The sequence below is a fragment of the Glycine soja genome, chromosome 16, assembly GCF_004193775.1.
Source record: "Glycine soja cultivar W05 chromosome 16, ASM419377v2, whole genome shotgun sequence".
NCBI classification, from domain to species: Eukaryota; Viridiplantae; Streptophyta; class Magnoliopsida; order Fabales; family Fabaceae; genus Glycine; species Glycine soja.
In genome coordinates this window covers 6462678-6483720 of record NC_041017.1, presented here as the reverse complement: position 1 = coordinate 6483720, position 21043 = coordinate 6462678, and the positions used below count along the sequence as shown (strand labels likewise).

The window sequence follows — 21043 nt, the reverse complement described above, 5'->3', positions numbered from 1 at the left end:
ACCACTCATAGCTTCTTCTCTAGGAGTATTAAAAGTATTATTACTCAAGGATTCCTTATCCACCAAATTTGCAGGCTTATTTGCATTAAAAACCATATCCATTTTATCATAATGGAAACGAGTTGCAAACATAGAGATGAGAGCTTCCATGTTTCTCATCACCGCTAATAACGCCTCGTCCGTGCTTCCTTTTGGATCATAGTTTGTTGGAACCGTTTTTTTCATGCTATCATCCTTCTTTTTATTTTCTTCATCATTACTGCTGCCCGTCATCCTGTTGTTGCCTACTTCCTTATTATTCATGCCCTTAATCAGACTCTCTTGAGCCTTATCCTTCCCTTTGCTATTATTTGACATAAAGGTTTTCTGAACCTTCCTATTGGTAGTTTTTTGAGTATTCTTCCCTGTAGTGGGGTCACGTACACGAGGCTGTGGTTTCCTTGATGGTCCTGCCTTAGGTCCTTCCTTGTTAAGTTGTTGCAACATGGGCCTACTCCCACCATTAACTTTTATGTCCACTTTAGGTTGTCCTACATCAAGGAATTTTCTTTTAAAATCTCCCAATTAACATGATCCTGATGAAACTCTGATATGATGGATAGTCACGAGAAAAATGCACTACTAAAAAAAAGGCCTTCTACATCGATTCTAATGGCCTTTCTACATCGATTATGACGCGTGATGGTAACCCGGGATCGTTGAATCACAACATCGGTTTTATGATTGTCTTTGAAGGCCAGCTTTTCTACATCGGTTGTCTAGCTACAACCGATGTAGAATGGGTAACTTTCTACAGCGGTTCTAAGACTGAAACCGATGTTGAATGGGTAAGTTTCTATATCGGTTATCAATCAACCGATGTAGAAAATGAAAGGTTTCTACATCGGTTATAATTCAACCGATGTAGAATGACTAGATATGGTATTTTTATATTATCGAGATAAACTATATAAGTAATGATTAATCTTTATCTTACAAGTCAAACTTTTAGGATTGACTTAAATTTAAATCCATTTTCTGACATGTTAGTTTATTATTAATAGGTCTATAGATTTTATTGGTTTTTTTTTGTCAAACTAAGGGGTATTACTTTCATTGTGAAATGTTTTTTTATTATTATTTTAGGGATATGTTTAACTAAAATTTAATGTTCTTTTTGTGCTCCTGCCATATACAAAATTTTTAATATCATTTGTTGATGATTTCTCTCAGCCAGCAACACTTACATTGGATAGCTGAGGTTAGTGTCATATCTCTCTGCTTCTTGAGGCTATTCTAACACGACTCGCGATGATAATGATATGTTTGCAGGATTTCATTCACAAGAAATCTGCCTATCCTTAGTATTGATTTAACTATTATACATATTCTCGACTCGTATAAAGTCATACTACGGTATATATTTCACCTTTTTTTTAAGTACTCAACGAAAATAAAGTTTTTCTAACTCAATTTGCAACTCAGGTTTGTGTCAATATACTGGACATTTTCTCTTAAAAAGATAAAGTATCAAATTATTAAATTTCATTGAAATTGAGCTCAATTTCTTGAAATTAAAGTGCAAAAGTAATTCACTTTAAGTTTAATTTAATGTTTGTCAAATTGAAAGATGTATATACATTACTTATTATTAGTAATTGTTTTTTTTCTTTTCAAATAAAAAAATTACAACTTTAACCCACTAAATAGTATATGTTTGTTTTATGTGCTATAATTACAAGCACATTCACTTTAAATAAAAGGAAAGAGAGGAAGGAACGATTGTAAAATCGCGGGTTTGATTTTGTCTTAACATTTGCTTATATAAAAAAAAACTCACTTTAAATAGATAATTTTTTAGGTTACAAACATTTAATAGAGCGTGGTGTAAAACTAAAAACACGAAACAAATAAGCTAATAAAGTGACTTAATTATGCAAACAATATTATGTTAATTTGTGAATGAAATGTTATGACTCAAATTTTCAATTGGAGTATTTTGAACTAATTTATACGCGTGTACTGTAATTAAGGGTGGAAATTTAGTACTTCGGCAATGGTTAAAAATTTGTAATAAAAAATAATTTATAATTAATTTTCATAATATCCTCTATTATTAAATTTAAATACTATATTTATTAATTTTAATAAATGTAACGTATAACTTTTCACCTGAATATATTCATGCAAAAATCTATTATTAAATAAAATTTAATTATAACAAAATTCAGTACTAACACAAACAAATAAATGTGTGTATACAGACATTAAAATTTTATAATTGTTTTAAAAAATTAATTATCAAACATTTTAAAACGAAATATCCAAAAAAATAATATATATATATATATATATATATATATATATATATATATATATATATACACGCGCTCATTAGTTAAGGGATGAAGTATGTATTTTAACACAAGAAGGGAGTGCAGTGAAATCTTTGCACATTTGATCAGGAGGTGGTATTGTAAAGAATATTTTAATAATGTAGTTTATTTTAATGGAAACAAACAGAATTTTAACGCAAAATTAAAAATAAATAAAGTGTCATGTATTCAAATTTGTTAGGTAAAGAGAGTAAAATTTTTAATATAAGAGGAGATGATAGTGTGATATTAGTATTTTTTAAGAGAGGAAAGTGTAATTTATTCTAGTAATATTGCTATTAATAAATATTTTAATACTTAATTGATAATGATGACAAAAAAATTAAGAAGAAAAAATTGGCTTTTAGTAAAATCTAATGCAATGATAGAACATTAAAAAATTTTGTATGAGTCGTTTTAATAAATTAATTAAATTATATATTAATTTCAACCCTTGCCTTTTAGTACCTTAATTAAATAGAATGATAGAGCGTGAATGAAGTAAAAAAGGATATTTTACTCTAACGTGTTTGCTATTTTACATTAATTTCTATAAAATTTAGGGTTTTAATGACGTTTTTAATTCTTTTATTGAATAATAAATTCATTTATATATATATATATATATATATATATATATATATATTAAAAAAGGAAGGAAATTCAATATTTTTCATTTGAGTCGTTAATCTAGAAGCATGTCAAATCAAATCGTGATCATGTAACCCTCCCTAAGGGTTATTACTTATTAGGGCTGGCCCTGGATGCAGTGCACATGCTTGGGTTTTCTTATCAGTCTTTCTTTGTTTTGTCCTTTTTTTGTATGTTTCCCTTCAAATACCAAAAGAAGTTAGAAATTTACAACGTATGCATCATGCAAGACAACCTGTCAAGACTCACATTGACTTCATAAATGGTATCATATTCTTCCAGAGGAAATTACACTCTCTTTTCCCTTACAAAGGCAGGTATTATACTTCATTCTCCCAACTTATGTAAAATATAAAATACATTATACTATTCTTTTTTAAGAGATCGTCTAAGTATTGCACTTTTGTGCAGGTTTTTTTTCCCAGTAAATACACCTTTTTTTTTCTTACTTTTTTCCAATATATATTATTTGGGATTTTTTTCTCTTCTTTTTGTTTTTTTTAATTTAAAATATTATTATAGAATTTTTTAATTGGTTTTAAAATTACTTATTTATTAAATTAAATTTTTATAATTTTGTTTTTTTAAAGAAAAAATATACAGATAAAGAAAAATAAAAAAATAAAATAAAATTATAGTACAATTTTTAGTTACTTTATATGTACTTTTATAGTTAAATTTATGTGTTACTGATATTTTTTTTGTTATGTTTGCCAATTAAAAAAGTAAGAAAATTAGTTAGTAGTATTAAAATAAACTAAAAAACACAGTAAAACAATAATTGATACATCTATCTTATGCTATAGACATAAAATTTAAAAGAGTAATAACTGCTATATTGAAAATATCTTTAAAAAAATTATTGAAAATATCTTTAAATCAAAATATATTAAAAATATCTTTAAATATATTTATTTAGTAGATATATTTGACTTAAGTGATAAAATTTAATATTTTTATTATTTATGGCTTACAAAAGATTAAAATATGAAAAATAAAAGAAAGAGGATGACAAAGGATAGTTGATCTGAACTGAAAGTAGAAAAAATGTGAATTTTAAGGCAACATGATTATAACAGAAATAATTGTCTTAATATATCTCTATTTTTTAGTTTTTCCTTAGTCAAATGTAATTATTTAAGTATTTTATTGATAATGCATTATAATATTCTTCTATGGATAAAAGTCTTCTCATTTTTTAATTAAATCTAATGATATAAACAAACTAATTATATTTAATAATATAATAATATTAAAAATAATTATATTAGAAAATTTAGATTTTAAATAAAAATAGTCACCTAAAAAATATGTTAAGTAAATTAAATAATAAAACAAAAATAATTATATTTAATAATATCATTTTCTTTAAAAAAATTAAAAATATATAAAATTTAATTAAATAAATATATAATTTTAAAACTAATTAAAAATTATATAATATAATATTTATATTTTATAATATTTTAAATTAAAAAACAAAAAGGAGAGAGAAAGTACCGAGTAATTAATATATATTGGGAATTAAATTATAAAGTAGTATAGATTGAAAAAAAAAAACAAAAAAGAGAAGGTGTATTTACTGAAGAGAAAAAACTCACTTTTGCTCCTCATCCCTTATTATAAAATATATAATTTAATATACTTTTTTTTATCGGTTCAAAGAATATGGATTTCTTCTAACTACTAATCCAAAAATTAATTTTATGCATTATCCATGTCTGTTATTGAAATAAAAAAATTTACACATAAAAAAATTAAATATAAGTTTCTCTACAAAATAAATCGTTCTCCTACATATAAACTTTTTGGATTAACAAATCTTACTAAACAAATATTCTTTAAAATGTATATTTTAGTAATTGCATTTTATTTAATAATAATTTTTATATAAATAAATTCATTTAAAAATTTGAATGTCTATTAACCATATATAACATTATATTTATTAAATTCAATCAACACATTATATTTAATAATATTATTAAAATTTATCATGTATGATTTTAACAAATATAATAATGAATATTATATAAGAAAAATGCTAGATTATTTAAATATTTATATAAATATGATTAATAACACTAACTAAATACTACATTAATATTTGTATTTAATTTGATTTTACTTATATATACGTATATCATTTGTAATTATTATTTTAGAATACTAATTTGCTAGAATAATAATTAAAATATATTTTAAATATATAATACTTTATTTATAATCATAATATTTAATTTTATAAGTTATACTGTTAATTTTAATAATCTAAAATATAATTCACTACTACACAGTGACAATTAGTAATATTTTCTATTTAATATTTACTAAAATATTACTAAAAACTTTAGTAACATTTAAAAAATATCACCAAATTTAAATAAATATTATTAATATATGTTTATGATATTTTATGAATATATAAACTAAAATCTTTAGTAAAATGTCACTACTGTATTACTTTTTGTAAGAGCATCATATGTGACTAATAATTTTTTTTCAAAAAAATTATTAGTAAAATTAATGATTACTAGCGTCAAGTGCTTGAATTAATTGGCTTGGGTATTATTTTGTTTAACCAATAATAGTTCTAAAGTTAGAACCTTGTTAATGTAAAAAAAAAAACATAATTAAGAGGAAAGACTATATTAATGGAAGTGCCAAAACATATAATAATAGAATCAGGCTTCTCTTGCAACAAAAGGATGTGAAAAATAATATATAATGGAATCATCATGTATATTTTATTTAATGAGAGTAATTCTAAAATAAACAAAAAATTCTCAACCACTTTGATAGTTAGGAATCTATAACAATTTACATGAGGTCCACAGTAACTCTCCTCCACTTGTATCAAAAGTGCAACTCTTAATTATACTTAAAACACATAATTAAACTTATTATATTTTTAAAACTCAATGATTTATAGCATAAATTAAATTAAATTTCTTTTATATTTTAATTAGAAAAGTTGTTAAAAAAAGGTAAAATTATAAAATTGGTCTCCCACTTTATTTTCTGTTTCGAATTTGGTCTCCTAATTTTTTAATTTACGAATTTGACCCTCTTATTTTATAAAATCGTGTAATATTGGTCCCTCATGCCACAATTGAATGTTGACCGTTAGCCAGTGACTTTGATTATCACATGTCACGTTACTATTGGATGATGATGGTCACGTGTCACGTTCTGATTAGATATAAACTCCATGAAAGATGAAATATATTATTGTTTTCATTGACCAGTCAGAACATGATATATGACCGTCATCATCCAATAAGAATGTGACACGTAATAGTTAATATTTCTTTGTAACCATAAATGTCTAATTGTGATCTGGAGAACCAACATAATTTTACAAAAGAACCAAATTCATGAATTAAAAATTTAAGAGATGAAATCTGAAACTAAAGATAATATAAGATACCAATTTTATAATTTTAGCTTAAAAAAGTACAGTGTTACATAAATGGTTAAGTGGAATTTAAAATTTGCCCATGCATTATTACAGTACGGAAATTTCTGCTTGCTAACAGTAACAGTTTTGTAGTTTTGTAAAGTAAACGCGTACAACATACCAAGCTAGACTTCTATTGACCCCACTGATCGGCTGTCTTGTTTGATATTTTCTTTCTCACGTTAATTACTTCCGTATTATGAATTTATCACTTCTCTTCAGTCTTCATCCTAATTAGTTTTCAATATTATAACATTTAAATGATTTGATATAATTAAAATGTATAAGGGACTGCAACAAATTAATATTTTTTATCTAAATTATATATTTAATAATACATAACTTTATTACAGCAATTTTTTTTATAAAACTTATATATATATTTTTAGCAGCATTTTTTAAGACTTATATAATATATAAAGCTTATTATTAAGATCATATAATCACAATATATACCAGAAAATAATAATTATATTTAATTTAAAGTTCTATTATGTTGCCCTGAAAAAGGTTCTATTGTGTTCATTAGAAATAAAAATTAGTTATAAATATTTTATTTAAAGTTTCTCAAGGATAATTTGAAATTTAATTATTTTTAATTAGAAAAACCATTTGGAATGTAAATATTATTGATTAATGTTTCCTAACATTTATTTCCCAAATTAATTGGTCATAATTAAAAGATAACAATTTTATTTAGCTGCTTTTCCAACGGTTCAATTTAAGAAGTGGCTACATTGCCATTGGATGCCAAGATTGAAATTGAGTTCATTGAAACTCTATAAGCACAGATTGTAACAGTATATCTGCTGCCACATTCTCAACTATAATGCTGCCTTTAAAGAAAGCTCAAGATTATTATTATGTTATTATTAGTTTCCCCGTTCTACTTTTAACTAAAAAACTTTTGGAATTTTATGTTGCAGGTAAAGATGTAGAAAGGCTTGTAAAAGAGACCGAAGATGATATTTTGTAGTTAATTAAAATACATATTTTTTACCAACTATCCAGGAGAGTAAGTAGATAGAAAAGGACAGAAAAAATGTTATAGAACATTAGCATCCTTTTATAGTTAGCAAACTAAAAGTAGAATTCTATAATATTTGAATTGCATGCACTACCTTACAAGGAAAACTGATTTAAGTGTGGATTTAAAATGAATAATTCTTTGCATTACGGAACTTCAGTTTAAGTACCATTTTACTGATTAGTGAAAAATATTTAGATTGCTTTAATTTGCTCAATTCCATGTAATAATGTATACTTTTACATATTTATTTTCTTTAATCATCTTTAATATCATTCACGTTACATCTTATATTTAATACTTGTTTAGGATCGGAAGTTATTTGCATTCATTTCAAGTGTAATGAAAAAAAATTAAATTATTTAAATATAAAAATTAACTTTCTATGAAGAATTATTTTTTAAAAAATTAATATAATATTTGTTAATTTATATACTTTGTATGTTTTTCCTTATATATTTTGTGTTATTTATTCTTTATTATATTACAAGGTATGGATTCTTTTCACATTGTAAACTTTTAACCGTGCAAATTAAGGACGCATGGAGCTTGATCCAATATGTATATTGTTGTATACTATGTACTCCTATAAAACTTCTGATGTAATAATATGTATGCTTTTACATATTTATGTATTTATTTATTTTAATCATCTTTAATATCATTCGCGTTACATATTCTAACATCATGTTAGATTAGGAAAAAATGTTAGGTTAGGAAAAAAAATACACAGAGAAGTGAGAATTTGTCTTAGTGGTCAAATTTTCAAGTGGATGATTGAATTTTGAGGCTATTCTAACACGACTCGGGTTGATAATGATATGTTTGCAGGATTCATTCACAAGAGAATCTACCTAACCTTGGTATCGATTTAATTATTATACATATTCTTGAAGTCATACTACGGTATATATTTCACCTGTTTTTTTTTTTTAAGTACCTATCGAAAATAAAGTTTTTATAACTTAATTTGTAACTCAGGTTTGTGTCAGTATACTGGACATTTTCTCTTAAAAAGACAAAGTATCAAATTATTAAATTTCATTGAAATTGAGCTTAATTTCTTGAAATTAAAGTGCATAAGTAATTCACTTTAAGTTTAATTTAATGTTTGTCAAATTGAAAGATGTATATACATTACTTATTATTAGTAATTATTTTTTTATTTTCAAATAAAAAATAACAACTTTAACCCACTAAATAGTATATGTTTGTTTTATGTTCTATAATTACTAAGCATACCCACCTTAAATAGAAGGGAAGAGAGAAAGGAACCATGATAAAAATCGCGGTTTTGATTTTGTCTTAATATTGCCGATAAAAAAAACTCACTTTAAATAGATAATTTTTTAGGTTACAAACATTAAATAGAGAGTGGTGTAGAGCTAAAAACACGAAAATAAATAAGCTAATAAAGTGACTTAATTATGCAAACAATATTATGTTAATTTGGAAATGAAATGTCAGGACTCAAATTTTGAATTGGAGTATTTTGAACTCATTTATACCCGTACATTGTAATTAAGGGTGGAAATCTAGTACTTCAGCAATGGGTAAAAATTTGTCATGAAAAAATAATATATGATTAATTTTCATAATATCCTCTATTATTAAATCTAAATACTATATTTATTAATTTTGATAAATGTAACGCGCGCATAACTTTTCACATGAATATATATGTAAAAATCTATTATTAAATAAAATTTAATTATAATAAAATTCACTACTAACAAACAAATAAAATGTGTGTGTATACAGACATTAAAATTTTATAATTGTTTAAAAAAATTAATTATCAAATAATTTATACGCGTGTACTGTACTTAAGGGTGGTTAAAAATTTGTCATAAAAAATAATTTATAATTAATTTTCATAATATCCTCTATTATTAAATTTAAATACTATATTTATTAATTTTAATAAATGTAACGTATAATTTTTCACCTGAATATATTCATGTAAAAATCTATTATTAAATAACATTTAATTATAACAAAATTCAGTACTAACATAAACAAATAAATGTGTGTATACAGACATTAAAATTTTATAATTGTTTAAAAAAATTAATTATCAAACATTTTAAAACGAAATATCCAAAATATATATATATATATACACGCGCGCTCATTAGTTAAGGGATGAAGTATGTATTTTAACACAAGAAGGGAGTGCAGTGAAATATTTGCACCTTTGAGGAGGTGGTATTGTAAAGAATATTTTAATAATGTAGTTTATTTTAATGGAAACAAACAGAATTTTAACGCAAAATTAAAAAGAAATAAAGTGTAATGTATTTAAATTTGTTAGGTAAAGAGAGTAAAATTTTTAATATAAGAGGAGATGATAGTGTGATATTCGTATTTTTTAAGAGAGGAAAGTGTAATTTATTCTAGTAATATTGCTATTAATAAAAATTTTAATACTTAATTGATAATGATGACAAAAAAATTAAGAAGACTAAATTGGCTTTTAGTAAAATCTAATGCAATGATAGAACATTAAAAATTTTTGTATGAGTTGTTTTAATAAATTAATTAAATTATATATTAATTTCAACCCTTGCCTTTTAGTACCTTAACTAAATAGGATGATAGAGCGTGAAAGAAGTAAAAAAGGATATTTTACTCTAACGTGTTTGCTATTTTACATTAATTTCTATAAAATTTAGGGTTTTAATGACATTTTTAATTCTTTTATTGAATAATAAATTCATTTATATATATATATATATATATATATATATATATATATATTAAAAAAGGAAGGAAATTCAATATTTTTCATTTGAGTCGTTAATCTAAAAGCATGTCAATATCGTGATCATGTAATTACCCTCCCTAAGGGTTATTACTTATTAGGGCTGGTCCTGGATGCAGTGCACATGCTTGGGTTTTCTTATATCCGCGTTCGTAGTCTTTCTTTGTTTTGTCCTTTTTTTTTTTGTATGTTTCCCTTCAAATACCAAAAGAAGTTAGAAATTTACCAACGTATGCATCATGCAAGACAACCTGTCAAGACTTGCATTGACTTCATAAATAGTATCATATTCTTCCAGAGGAAATTACACTCTCTTTTCCCTTACAAAGGCAGGTATTATACTTCATTCTCCCAACTTATGTAAAATATAAAATATATTATACTATTCTCAATTAAGAGATCGTCTAAGTATTGCACTTTTGTGCAGGTTTTTTTTTTTTTATAGTAAATACACCTTTTTTTCTTATTTTTTTTCCAATATACATTACTTGAGATTTTTTCTCTTCTTTTTATTTTTTTTAATTTAAAATATTATTATATAAATATTATATTATATAATTTTTTAATTGGTTTTAAAATTATTTATTTATTACATTAAATTTTACAATTTTGTTTCTTATTTTTTTAAAGAAAAAATATACAGATAAAGAAAAATAAAAAAAAATTGAATAAAATTAGAGTACAAATTTTTAGTTACTTTATATGTATTTTTGTAGTTAAATTTATGCATTATTGATATTTTTTGTTATATTTGTTAATTAAAAAAAAATTAGTTAGTAGTATTAAAATAAACTAAAAACATAATAAAAAAATAATTGATACATCTATCTTATATTATAGATATCAAATTTCAAAGAGTAATAACTACTATATTGAAAATATCTTTAAAAATATTTATTTAACAGATATCTTTGACTTAAGTGATAAGAATTAATATTTTTATTATTTATGACTTACAAAAGATTAAAATATGAAAAATAAAAGAAAGATGACAACAAAGGGTAGTCCAGTTTTAACTTTGAATGAGAAAGTATAAAAAAATGTGAATTTTAAGGCAATATGATTATAACAGAAATAATTATCCTAACATATCTCTATTTTTTAATTTTTTCTTAGTCAAATGTAATTGTTTATGTATTTTTATTGATAATGCAATATAATGTTCTTCTATGGATAAACTGTTAAACAAAAAGTCTTCTTATTTTTTAATTAAATCTAATGACATAAACAAACTAATTATATTTAATAATATAATTATATTAGAAAATTCAGATTTTAAATAAAAATAGTCACCTAAAAAATATGTTAAGTAAATTAAATAATAAAACAAAAATAATTATATTTAATAATATCATTTTCTTTAAAAAAATTAAAAAAATATATAAAATTTAATTTAATAAATAAGTAATTTTAAAACCAATTAAAAGAATTATATAATATAATATTTATATTTTATAATATTTTAAATTAAAAAACAAAAAGGAGAGAGAAAGTACCAAGTAATGTATATTAAGAATTAAATTATGATAAAATATATAATTTAATATACTTTTTTTTACAGGAAAAAAAAACAAAAAAAAAGATGTATTTAGAGGAAAAAAAACTCACTTTTGCTCCTCATCCCTTATGATAAAATATATAATTTAATATACTTTTTTTTTATCGGTTCAAAGAATATGGATTTCTTCTAACTGCTAATCCAAAAATTAATTTTATGCATTATCCATTGTCTATCATTGAAATAAAAAAAATTTACACATAAAAAAATTAAATATGAGTTTCGCTACAAAATAAATCGTTCTCCTACATATAAACATTTAGGATTAACAAATCTTACTAAACAAATATTCTTTAAAATATATATTTTAGTAATTGCATTTTATTTAATAATAATTTTTATATAAATAAATTCATTTACAAATTTGAATGTCTATTATCCATATATTAACATTATATTTATTAAATTCAATCAGCACATTATATTTAATAATATTATTAAAATTTATCATGTATGATTTTAACAAATATAATAATGAATATTATATAAGAAAAATGCTAGATTATTTAAATATTTATATAAATATGATTAATAACACTAACTAAATACTACATTAATATTTGTATTTAATTTGATTTTACTAATATATACGTATATCATTTGTAATTATTATTTTAGAATACTAATTTGCTAAAATAATAATTAAAATATATTTTAAATATATAATAATTTATTTATAATCATAATCAATTTTATAAGTTATACTGTTAATTTTAATAATCTAAAATATAATTCACTACTACACAGTGACAATTAGTAATATTTTCTATTTAACATTTAGTAAAATATTACTAAAAAAATTTAGTAACATTTAAAAAATATCACAAAATATAAATAAATATTATTAATATATTTTTATGATATTTTATGAATATATAAACTAAAATCTTTAGTAAAATGTCATTACTGTATTATTTTATTATTTTTTGTAAGAGCATCATATGTGACTAATAATTTTTTTTCAAAAAATTATTAGTAAAATTAATGATTACTAGCGTCAAGTGCTTGAATTAATTAGCTTGGGTATTATTTTGTTTAACCAATAATAGTTCTAAAGTTAGAACAAACATAATTAAGAGGAAAGACTATATTAATGGAAGTGCCAAAAAATATAATAATAGAATCACGCTTCTCTTGCAACAAAAGGATGTGAAAAATAATATATAATGGAATCATCATGTATATTTTATTCAATGAGAGTAATTCTAAAATAAATAAAAAATTCTCAACCACTTTAATAGTTAGGAATCTATAACAATTTACATGAGGTCTATAATAACTCCCCTCCACTTGTATCAAAAGTGCAACTCTTAATTACACTTAAAACACAGAATTAAACTTATTATATTTTTTAAACTCAATGATTTATAGCATAAATTAAATTAAATTTCTTTTATATTTTAATTAGAAAAGTTGTAAAAAAAAGCAAAATTATAAAATTGGTATCTCACTTTATCCCTCGTTTCGGATTTGGTCTCCTAATTTTTTAATTTATGAATTTGATCTTCTTATTTTGTAAAATCGTGTAATGTTGGTCACTCATGGCACAATTGAATGTTGACCGTTAACTGGTGACTTTGATTGCCATATGTCACGTTACTATTGGATGATGACTGCCACGTGTCACGTTCTTATTAGATGTAAACTCCGTGAAAGATGAAATATATTGTTGTTTTCATTGACCAATCAGAACATGATAGATGACAATTATTATCCAACAAGAACATGACACGTAATCGTTAATATTTTTTTATAATCGTAAACGTCTAATTATGACCTACGAATCAACATTATACGATTTAAAAAAAAACTAAATTCGTGAATTAAAAAATTGAGAAATCAAATATGAAACTAGAGATAAAATAAAATACCAATTTTATAATTTTACCTTTAAAAAGTACACTGTTACATAGTTATGTGGAAGTTTGAAATTTGCTCATGCATTATTACAGTACGGAAATTTCTGCTTGCTAACAGTAACAGTTTTGTAGTTTTGTAAAGTAAACGCGTACAACATACCAAGCTAGACTTCTATTGACCCCACTGATCGGCTGTCTTGTTTGATATTTTCTTTCTCACGTTAATTACTTCCATATTATGAATTTATCGCTTCTCTTCAGTCTTCATCCTAATTAGTTTTCAATATTATAACATTTAAATGATTTAATATAATTAAAATGTATAAGGGACTGCAACAAATTAATATTTTTTATCTAAATTATATATTTAACAATACCTAACTTTATTACAGTAATTTTTTTTTATAAAACTTATATATATATATATATATATATATATATATATATTTAGCAGCATTTTTTAAGACTTATATAATATATAAAGCTATTTATTAAGATCATATAATCACAATACCAGAAAATAATAATTATATTTAATTTAAAGTTCTATTATGTTGCCCTGAAAAAGGTTCTATTGTGTTCATTAGAAATAAAAATTAGTTATAAATATTTTATTTAAAGTTTCTCAAGGATAATTTGAAATTTAATTATTTTAAATAAGAAAAAAACCATTTGGAATGTAAATATTATTGATTAATGTTTCCTAACATTTATTTCCTAAATTAATTGGTCATAATTAAAAGATAATGATTTAAAAGTAAATTTTAATTTTGATTTTGTGAAGTACGATAATCATATATGTGATAACTGAAATCAAATTGTAATTAATCTGGAATAGAAATATAAATGGAAAATATAAAAAAGTAATATAGAAAATGTTTCACTTACCTATAAGTTATTGATTTAAGTGGTATTACACTATTTCTCTTATTCCCTTAAATAATTAATGTCTTACATTTGAGTTTTATGGATAAAAAATATAATTAGGACAAGAAAAACCACAAAAAATAACCAACCAAAATAATTCTCAACCAAGATAGAGAAGCAAAATAGGTTTTTTTTATAAAAAAAATTGGATTCTTATCTATATTTTAAGTTTTAGTTTGGGATTTTGTACTTCAAAAGTTTCTTTTTAGTCTATCACATGGGTTAGACCAAATTTGTTTTTTACACTAACAATGTCAATTTTAGCCCATATGATATCTCTTATAATTTACTCATGTCACCAAACTTGTTTAACAAAGAGAAATTTTAATGGTCTAAACTAAAGTAAAAAATTTTAAATTTAATGGACTAATTAAATTAAAACCTAAAATAAAGATAATGGACAAAAATTCTAATTTACTCTTACAATTTGAATATAAGCCTATCTTAATCTTATAAAGTGAACTTATAAGATTATGATTACTTTTCAGTTATATATTATATTTTGATTATATTTTTAGTTGATGCTAGATCTTCAACTTTTTAGTAAAAAAATTATCATGATAATTTAATGTTCATATTACCAAAAAAAATAGTGAGTGAATATGTGAATCAATTAATGTGAGTTGTTCAAGCTTAAGTAGTAGTTTCAAGTTTGACTTCTGATTATTCATAATTATGGTATTTGACTTGAACAACATAACTTTCATTAAAGAATATCTATAGTTTTTAGACAAAAAAAATCTATACCAAAAAACACGGGCTTATTTTTAACTCAAAATAAATGTTTTATAAAAAATTATAATTATTGAATTATGTTTTAAAAAACGTCAAAAGCTTAAAATAAAAAGGATAGCTTCGAAAGCACAGTTGCAAAAGGTTGGAGATTAAAGGTGTAAAACTTTTCTATTTTGAACCAAGCTGTAACATATATTTATGTAGATACAGTAAAATATCTCTTGACTTCAACGAAAGAAAAGTACAATATTTCTTGACTCTGGTTCGTGTTTCATGATGTTTTGCATATAAGTATGCATATCCCATGAATTGCTTGTAAGTACTTCTCCTGCATTTGATTGTATCAGACAATCTGTGATTGAATCCTTCCTCAAAATTTCCTCATGGTGTTCATAATTCCAACGCTTCTGTCCATGAAGCTCCAACCACTTTTGCTGCTTCTTGTGATGTACTTCTGTGCATTTGCTGCTTCTTCTGAGATTGCTTCAGAAGCAAATGCTTTGTTGAAGTGGAAATCCAGCCTTGACAACCAAAGTCATGCTTCTCTCTCTTCATGGAGTGGCGATAATCCTTGCATTTGGTTCGGAATTGCATGTGATGAGTTCAATTCTGTTTCCAACATCAATCTTACAAATGTTGGATTAAGAGGTACGCTTCACAGTCTCAACTTCTCATTACTTCCAAACATTCTCACTCTAAATATGAGTCACAACTCCTTGAATGGAACTATTCCTCCTCAAATTGGTTCCTTATCCAATCTCAACACTCTTGACTTGTCCACTAATAACCTCTTTGGTAGCATTCCCAATACCATTGGTAATCTCTCCAAACTCTTGTTTCTTAATCTTTCTGACAATGATCTCTCTGGTACTATTCCTTCTGAAATAGTACACTTGGTTGGTCTTCATACATTGCGCATAGGTGATAATAATTTCACTGGATCCCTTCCTCAAGAAATAGGTAGATTGATGAATCTGAGAATACTTGATATTCCTCGGTCCAATATCTCAGGGACTATCCCAATCTCAATAGAAAAGTTAAGCATTTTGTCTCATCTAGATGTCGAAAGCAACAACCTTTCTGGCAACATTCCACTGAGAATTTGGCACATGAACCTAAAGCATTTGTCATTTGCTGGTAATAACTTCAACGGTTCCATCCCCGAAGAAATTGTGAATTTGAGGAGCATCGAGACTCTCTGGCTTTGGAAAAGTGGGCTTTCTGGCTCCATTCCCAAAGAAATTTGGATGCTGAGGAATCTAACATGGCTCGACATGAGCCAATCCAGTTTCAGCGGGTCTATTCCTCGTGATATTGGGAAGTTAAGGAACCTAAAGATTCTTCGTATGTCGAAAAGTGGCTTGTCTGGCTCCATGCCCGAAGAAATTGGGAAGTTGGTTAACCTCCAGATTCTAGATCTCGGATATAATAATCTTTCTGGCTTCATTCCTCCTGAAATTGGTTTTTTGAAACAACTTGCTCAACTTGATTTGTCTCATAACTTTCTCTCTGGTGAAATCCCCTCTACAATTGGAAACTTGAGCAATTTATATTATCTTTACTTTTATCATAACAGTTTATATGGTTCTATTCCTGATGGAGTGGGAAATCTCCATTCACTTTCCACTATCCAACTGTCGGGCAACAGCCTCTCTGGAGCAATCCCAGCTTCCATAGGCAACTTGGTCAATTTGGACTCCATGCTCCTTCATGAAAATAAACTCTCTGGGTCCATTCCTTTCACCATTGGAAATTTGTCAAAGCTTAGTAAATTATCTATATACTTGAATGAACTCACTGGACCAATCCCAGCTTCCATACGCAACTTGGTCAATTTGGACTCCATGCTCCTTTATGAAAATAAACTCTCTGGGTCCATTCCTTTCACCATTGGAAATTTGTCAAAGCTTGGTGACTTAGATATATCCTTTAATGAACTCACTGGACCAATCCCAGCTTCCATAGGCAACTTGGTCAATTTGGACTACATGGCCCTTCTTGAAAATAAACTCACTGGATCAATTCCTTCCACTATTGGAAATTTATCAAATGTCAGGGAATTAATAATTATTGGAAATGAACTTGGTGGCAAGATTCCAATAGAAATGAACATGCTTACTGCTCTGGAAAATTTGCAGCTAGCTGACAATAATTTTATAGGCCATTTACCTCAAAACATTTGCATTGGTGGAACGTTGAAATATTTTTCCGCTGAAAATAACAACTTCATAGGCCCAATTCCAGTGAGTTGGAAGAATTGCTCCAGCCTTATAAGAGTCAGGCTTCAGCGAAACCAGCTAACTGGGGATATAACAGATGCTTTTGGTGTACTTCCAAATTTGGACTACCTCGAATTGAGCGACAATAACTTTTATGGTCAACTTTCACCTAACTGGGGAAAGTTTCGTAGCCTCACAAGCCTCACGATCTCCAACAATAATTTATCAGGTGTGATACCACCAGAGCTAGCTGGGGCAACCAAATTACAACGACTTCAGCTGTCTTCAAACCATCTTACAGGAAACATTCCACATGATTTATGTAACTTGCCCTTGTTTGATCTCTCACTCGACAACAATAATCTTACAGGAAATGTTCCCAAAGAAATAGCATCAATGCAGAAACTTCAAATTTTGAAGCTTGGATCAAATAAGTTGTCTGGCTTAATCCCAAAACAACTAGGAAATTTGCTCAATTTATTGAACATGAGTCTGAGCCAAAATAATTTTCAGGGAAATATTCCTTCAGAGCTTGGCAAACTGAAAATTCTCACGAGTCTTGATCTTGGTGGAAATTCTTTGAGAGGAGCAATACCTTCAATGTTTGGAGAATTAAAAAGCTTAGAAACACTGAATCTCTCTCACAATAATCTTTCAGGTAATCTCTCTAGCTTCGATGATATGACGAGCTTGACATCTATTGATATATCATACAACCAGTTTGAGGGTCCACTTCCAAACATTCTAGCCTTCCACAATGCTAAAATTGAAGCATTGAGAAATAATAAAGGCTTGTGTGGCAATGTCACTGGCTTGGAGCCTTGCTCAACATCAAGTGGGAAATCTCATAATCATATGAGGAAGAAAATAATAATAGTAATTTTACCCCTTACTTTGGGTATTCTAATACTGGCATTATTTGCTTTCGGAGTCTCGTATCATTTATGCCAAACCTCAACGAAAAAAGAAGACCAGGCTACAAATATACAAACTCCAGACATATTTGCAATATGGAATTTTGATGGCAAAATGGTGTTCGAGAATATTATTGAAGCCACAGAAGATTTTGACGACAAACATCTCATTGGTGTTGGAGGGCAAGGATGTGTTTACAAAGCAGTGCTCCCTGCAGGTCAAGTTGTTGCTGTGAAGAAACTCCATTCAGTTCCAAATGGAGAGATGCTCAATCTGAAAGCTTTCACATGTGAGATCCAAGCTTTGACAGAAATTCGACATCGTAACATTGTAAAGTTATATGGGTTTTGTTCACATTCACAATTCTCATTTTTGGTGTGTGAATTCCTGGAGAATGGCAGTGTTGAGAAGACTCTGAAGGATGATGGACAAGCAATGGCATTTGATTGGTATAAGAGGGTGAATGTTGTTAAAGATGTAGCAAATGCTTTGTGCTATATGCACCATGAATGCTCACCTCGAATTGTTCATCGTGATGTATCAAGCAAGAATGTTCTTTTGGATTCCGAATATGTAGCTCATGTCTCAGACTTTGGAACAGCCAAGTTTCTTAATCCAGATTCATCCAATTGGACCTCATTCGTAGGAACCTTTGGATATGCTGCTCCAGGTTAATTACCTTTCTTTATACTAAATTGAGGATATCATATTTTTTAGTTTGCCTTTCTTAGTCACAATTATCCACATTTTGCCTTTGTCACTAGAATCCTATTTTGCGTATGATAGCACTTTTATTTTGTTACAGAACTTGCATACACAATGGAGGTGAATGAGAAATGTGACGTGTATAGTTTTGGGGTCCTAGCATGGGAAATACTTTTTGGGAAGCACCCTGGTGATGTTATATCTTCTTTATTGGGATCATCTCCATCTACTCTTGTGGCCTCAACACTCGATCACATGGCATTGATGGATAAGTTGGACCCACGTCTCCCTCATCCAACAAAGCCAATTGGTAAGGAAGTGGCATCAATTGCAAAGATAGCAATGGCCTGCTTGACTGAAAGTCCACGATCTCGCCCTACCATGGAGCAGGTTGCCAATGAGTTGGTAATGGGAAGCTCATCTTCAATGGATTAGCTCTACATTGTCACTTACATATAGCTGAAAGATTGAACTTAATAAACATGCTTGAGTTTAATTGTTCTTTTCTATTTTTGTATTGTATCTTTTTTTTTTATATTGTAGGTCATTTTATTTTAGTTTTCTGGGTTTCTGAACTTTAGATACCTTAACCAAATTAATGATAACATTTGTAAGCTTTATTTTTTTTCCTATTAAAATAAAGGAAACAAATTAAATATAGTGTTATTTTTTGTTTCAGATAATATAATAATTTAAATCAATTGTTCCCTTTCCTTCAATTAATTAAAAATTAACGACAAGTCAGCAAAGAAAAGGAAAATGCATGAACTACTTAGAAGGAAGCTTGAACTGAAATTATTTCAATTTTATCTTGAGTTTTTGATTGGCTGTTTTACGTAAAGCATTATGCTCATGATAGAATTGCCTAGATATCATGTGTTCTAGAAGAAAAATGTGTTATGCTGACCAACACCCGCATGAGAAACATTTTGTGAGAATCACCTTTACATATGACGCCATAATAATGCATTTTTAGAACTACGATGTTTCGTTCTTATCTTCTAAAGTGGTCCCGTCTTAGATAACTGAATAGCATTTCACATTTAGATTGATAGACTCTTCTGCTAACTAGACTAAGAAAGATAAATTGCAAGTGGATGATAAAGGAAAGCTTAAAGAGAACTGCTTCTACGTTTAATTTCTGATAACCCTAGTTCATACGAAAGTGTGTTGATATACTAGGGCTATGGATTACAATTTAAAAACCCTAAATATAAGAAAGTCCATAAAAGTCCAACACAAAACATTATTGGTTTCAGATTTGCTACGCACACCATTTGTTTTTTTGGTACATCCGTAATTGGTTTACGGATTCACAATTCATAAATCAATTACAGATCCGTAATTGGCTTATGGATTGCCCAGTCCCTAAGTGGTTCATATAATTTTTTATTAATTTTTTAAAAGATATATTTTACGAATTAATTTAAAATTAATTGTCTGGACAGAAATTGAACATATGATTTTCATGTTATTAGCACGACACTTTAACCAACTGAGTTAATAAGTCAATTATATTATAAAATAATTAATATCGTTATATATAACACTAAATTTTTTAATATATATTTAATACACATCTAAATTTACATAATAAATTTTGTGATAATTAATTTTGATCTAATAATTAATTTATTTATATATATAAATTGTAAATAAAAATCGTAGGTTTAATAAAATTTTATATATGTAAAAAATACATTATTAACATAAATATACTAATGTATTTATATATATATATATATATATATATATATATATATATAAATTTTAAATAAAAATCACAGGTCTTATTTACAATAATTCATATATGTAAAAAAATCAATTGTTAGATCAAATTTAATTATCACTAAATTTATTACTTAAATT

The 21043-nt window shown here is 25.9% G+C and overlaps 1 protein-coding gene across 2 annotated transcripts; it reads left to right on the top strand.

Moving 5' to 3' along the window:
• The first annotated feature begins 15989 nt into the window (after positions 1-15989).
• On the top strand, positions 15990-19840 carry LOC114391011 (MDIS1-interacting receptor like kinase 2-like). Of its 2 annotated transcripts, XM_028351997.1 has the most exons (3): positions 15990-17020; positions 17165-19139; positions 19275-19840. In XM_028351997.1, the coding sequence occupies exons 1-3, from the start codon at positions 16037-16039 to the stop codon at positions 19607-19609; spliced, it is 3294 nt and encodes a 1097-aa protein (XP_028207798.1). In that variant the 5' UTR covers positions 15990-16036; the 3' UTR covers positions 19610-19840. The 2 variants fall into 2 exon arrangements, with proteins under 2 accessions (XP_028207798.1, XP_028207797.1); XM_028351996.1 differs by having other exon boundaries at positions 15990-19139.
• The last annotated feature ends 1203 nt before the right edge of the window (positions 19841-21043 follow it).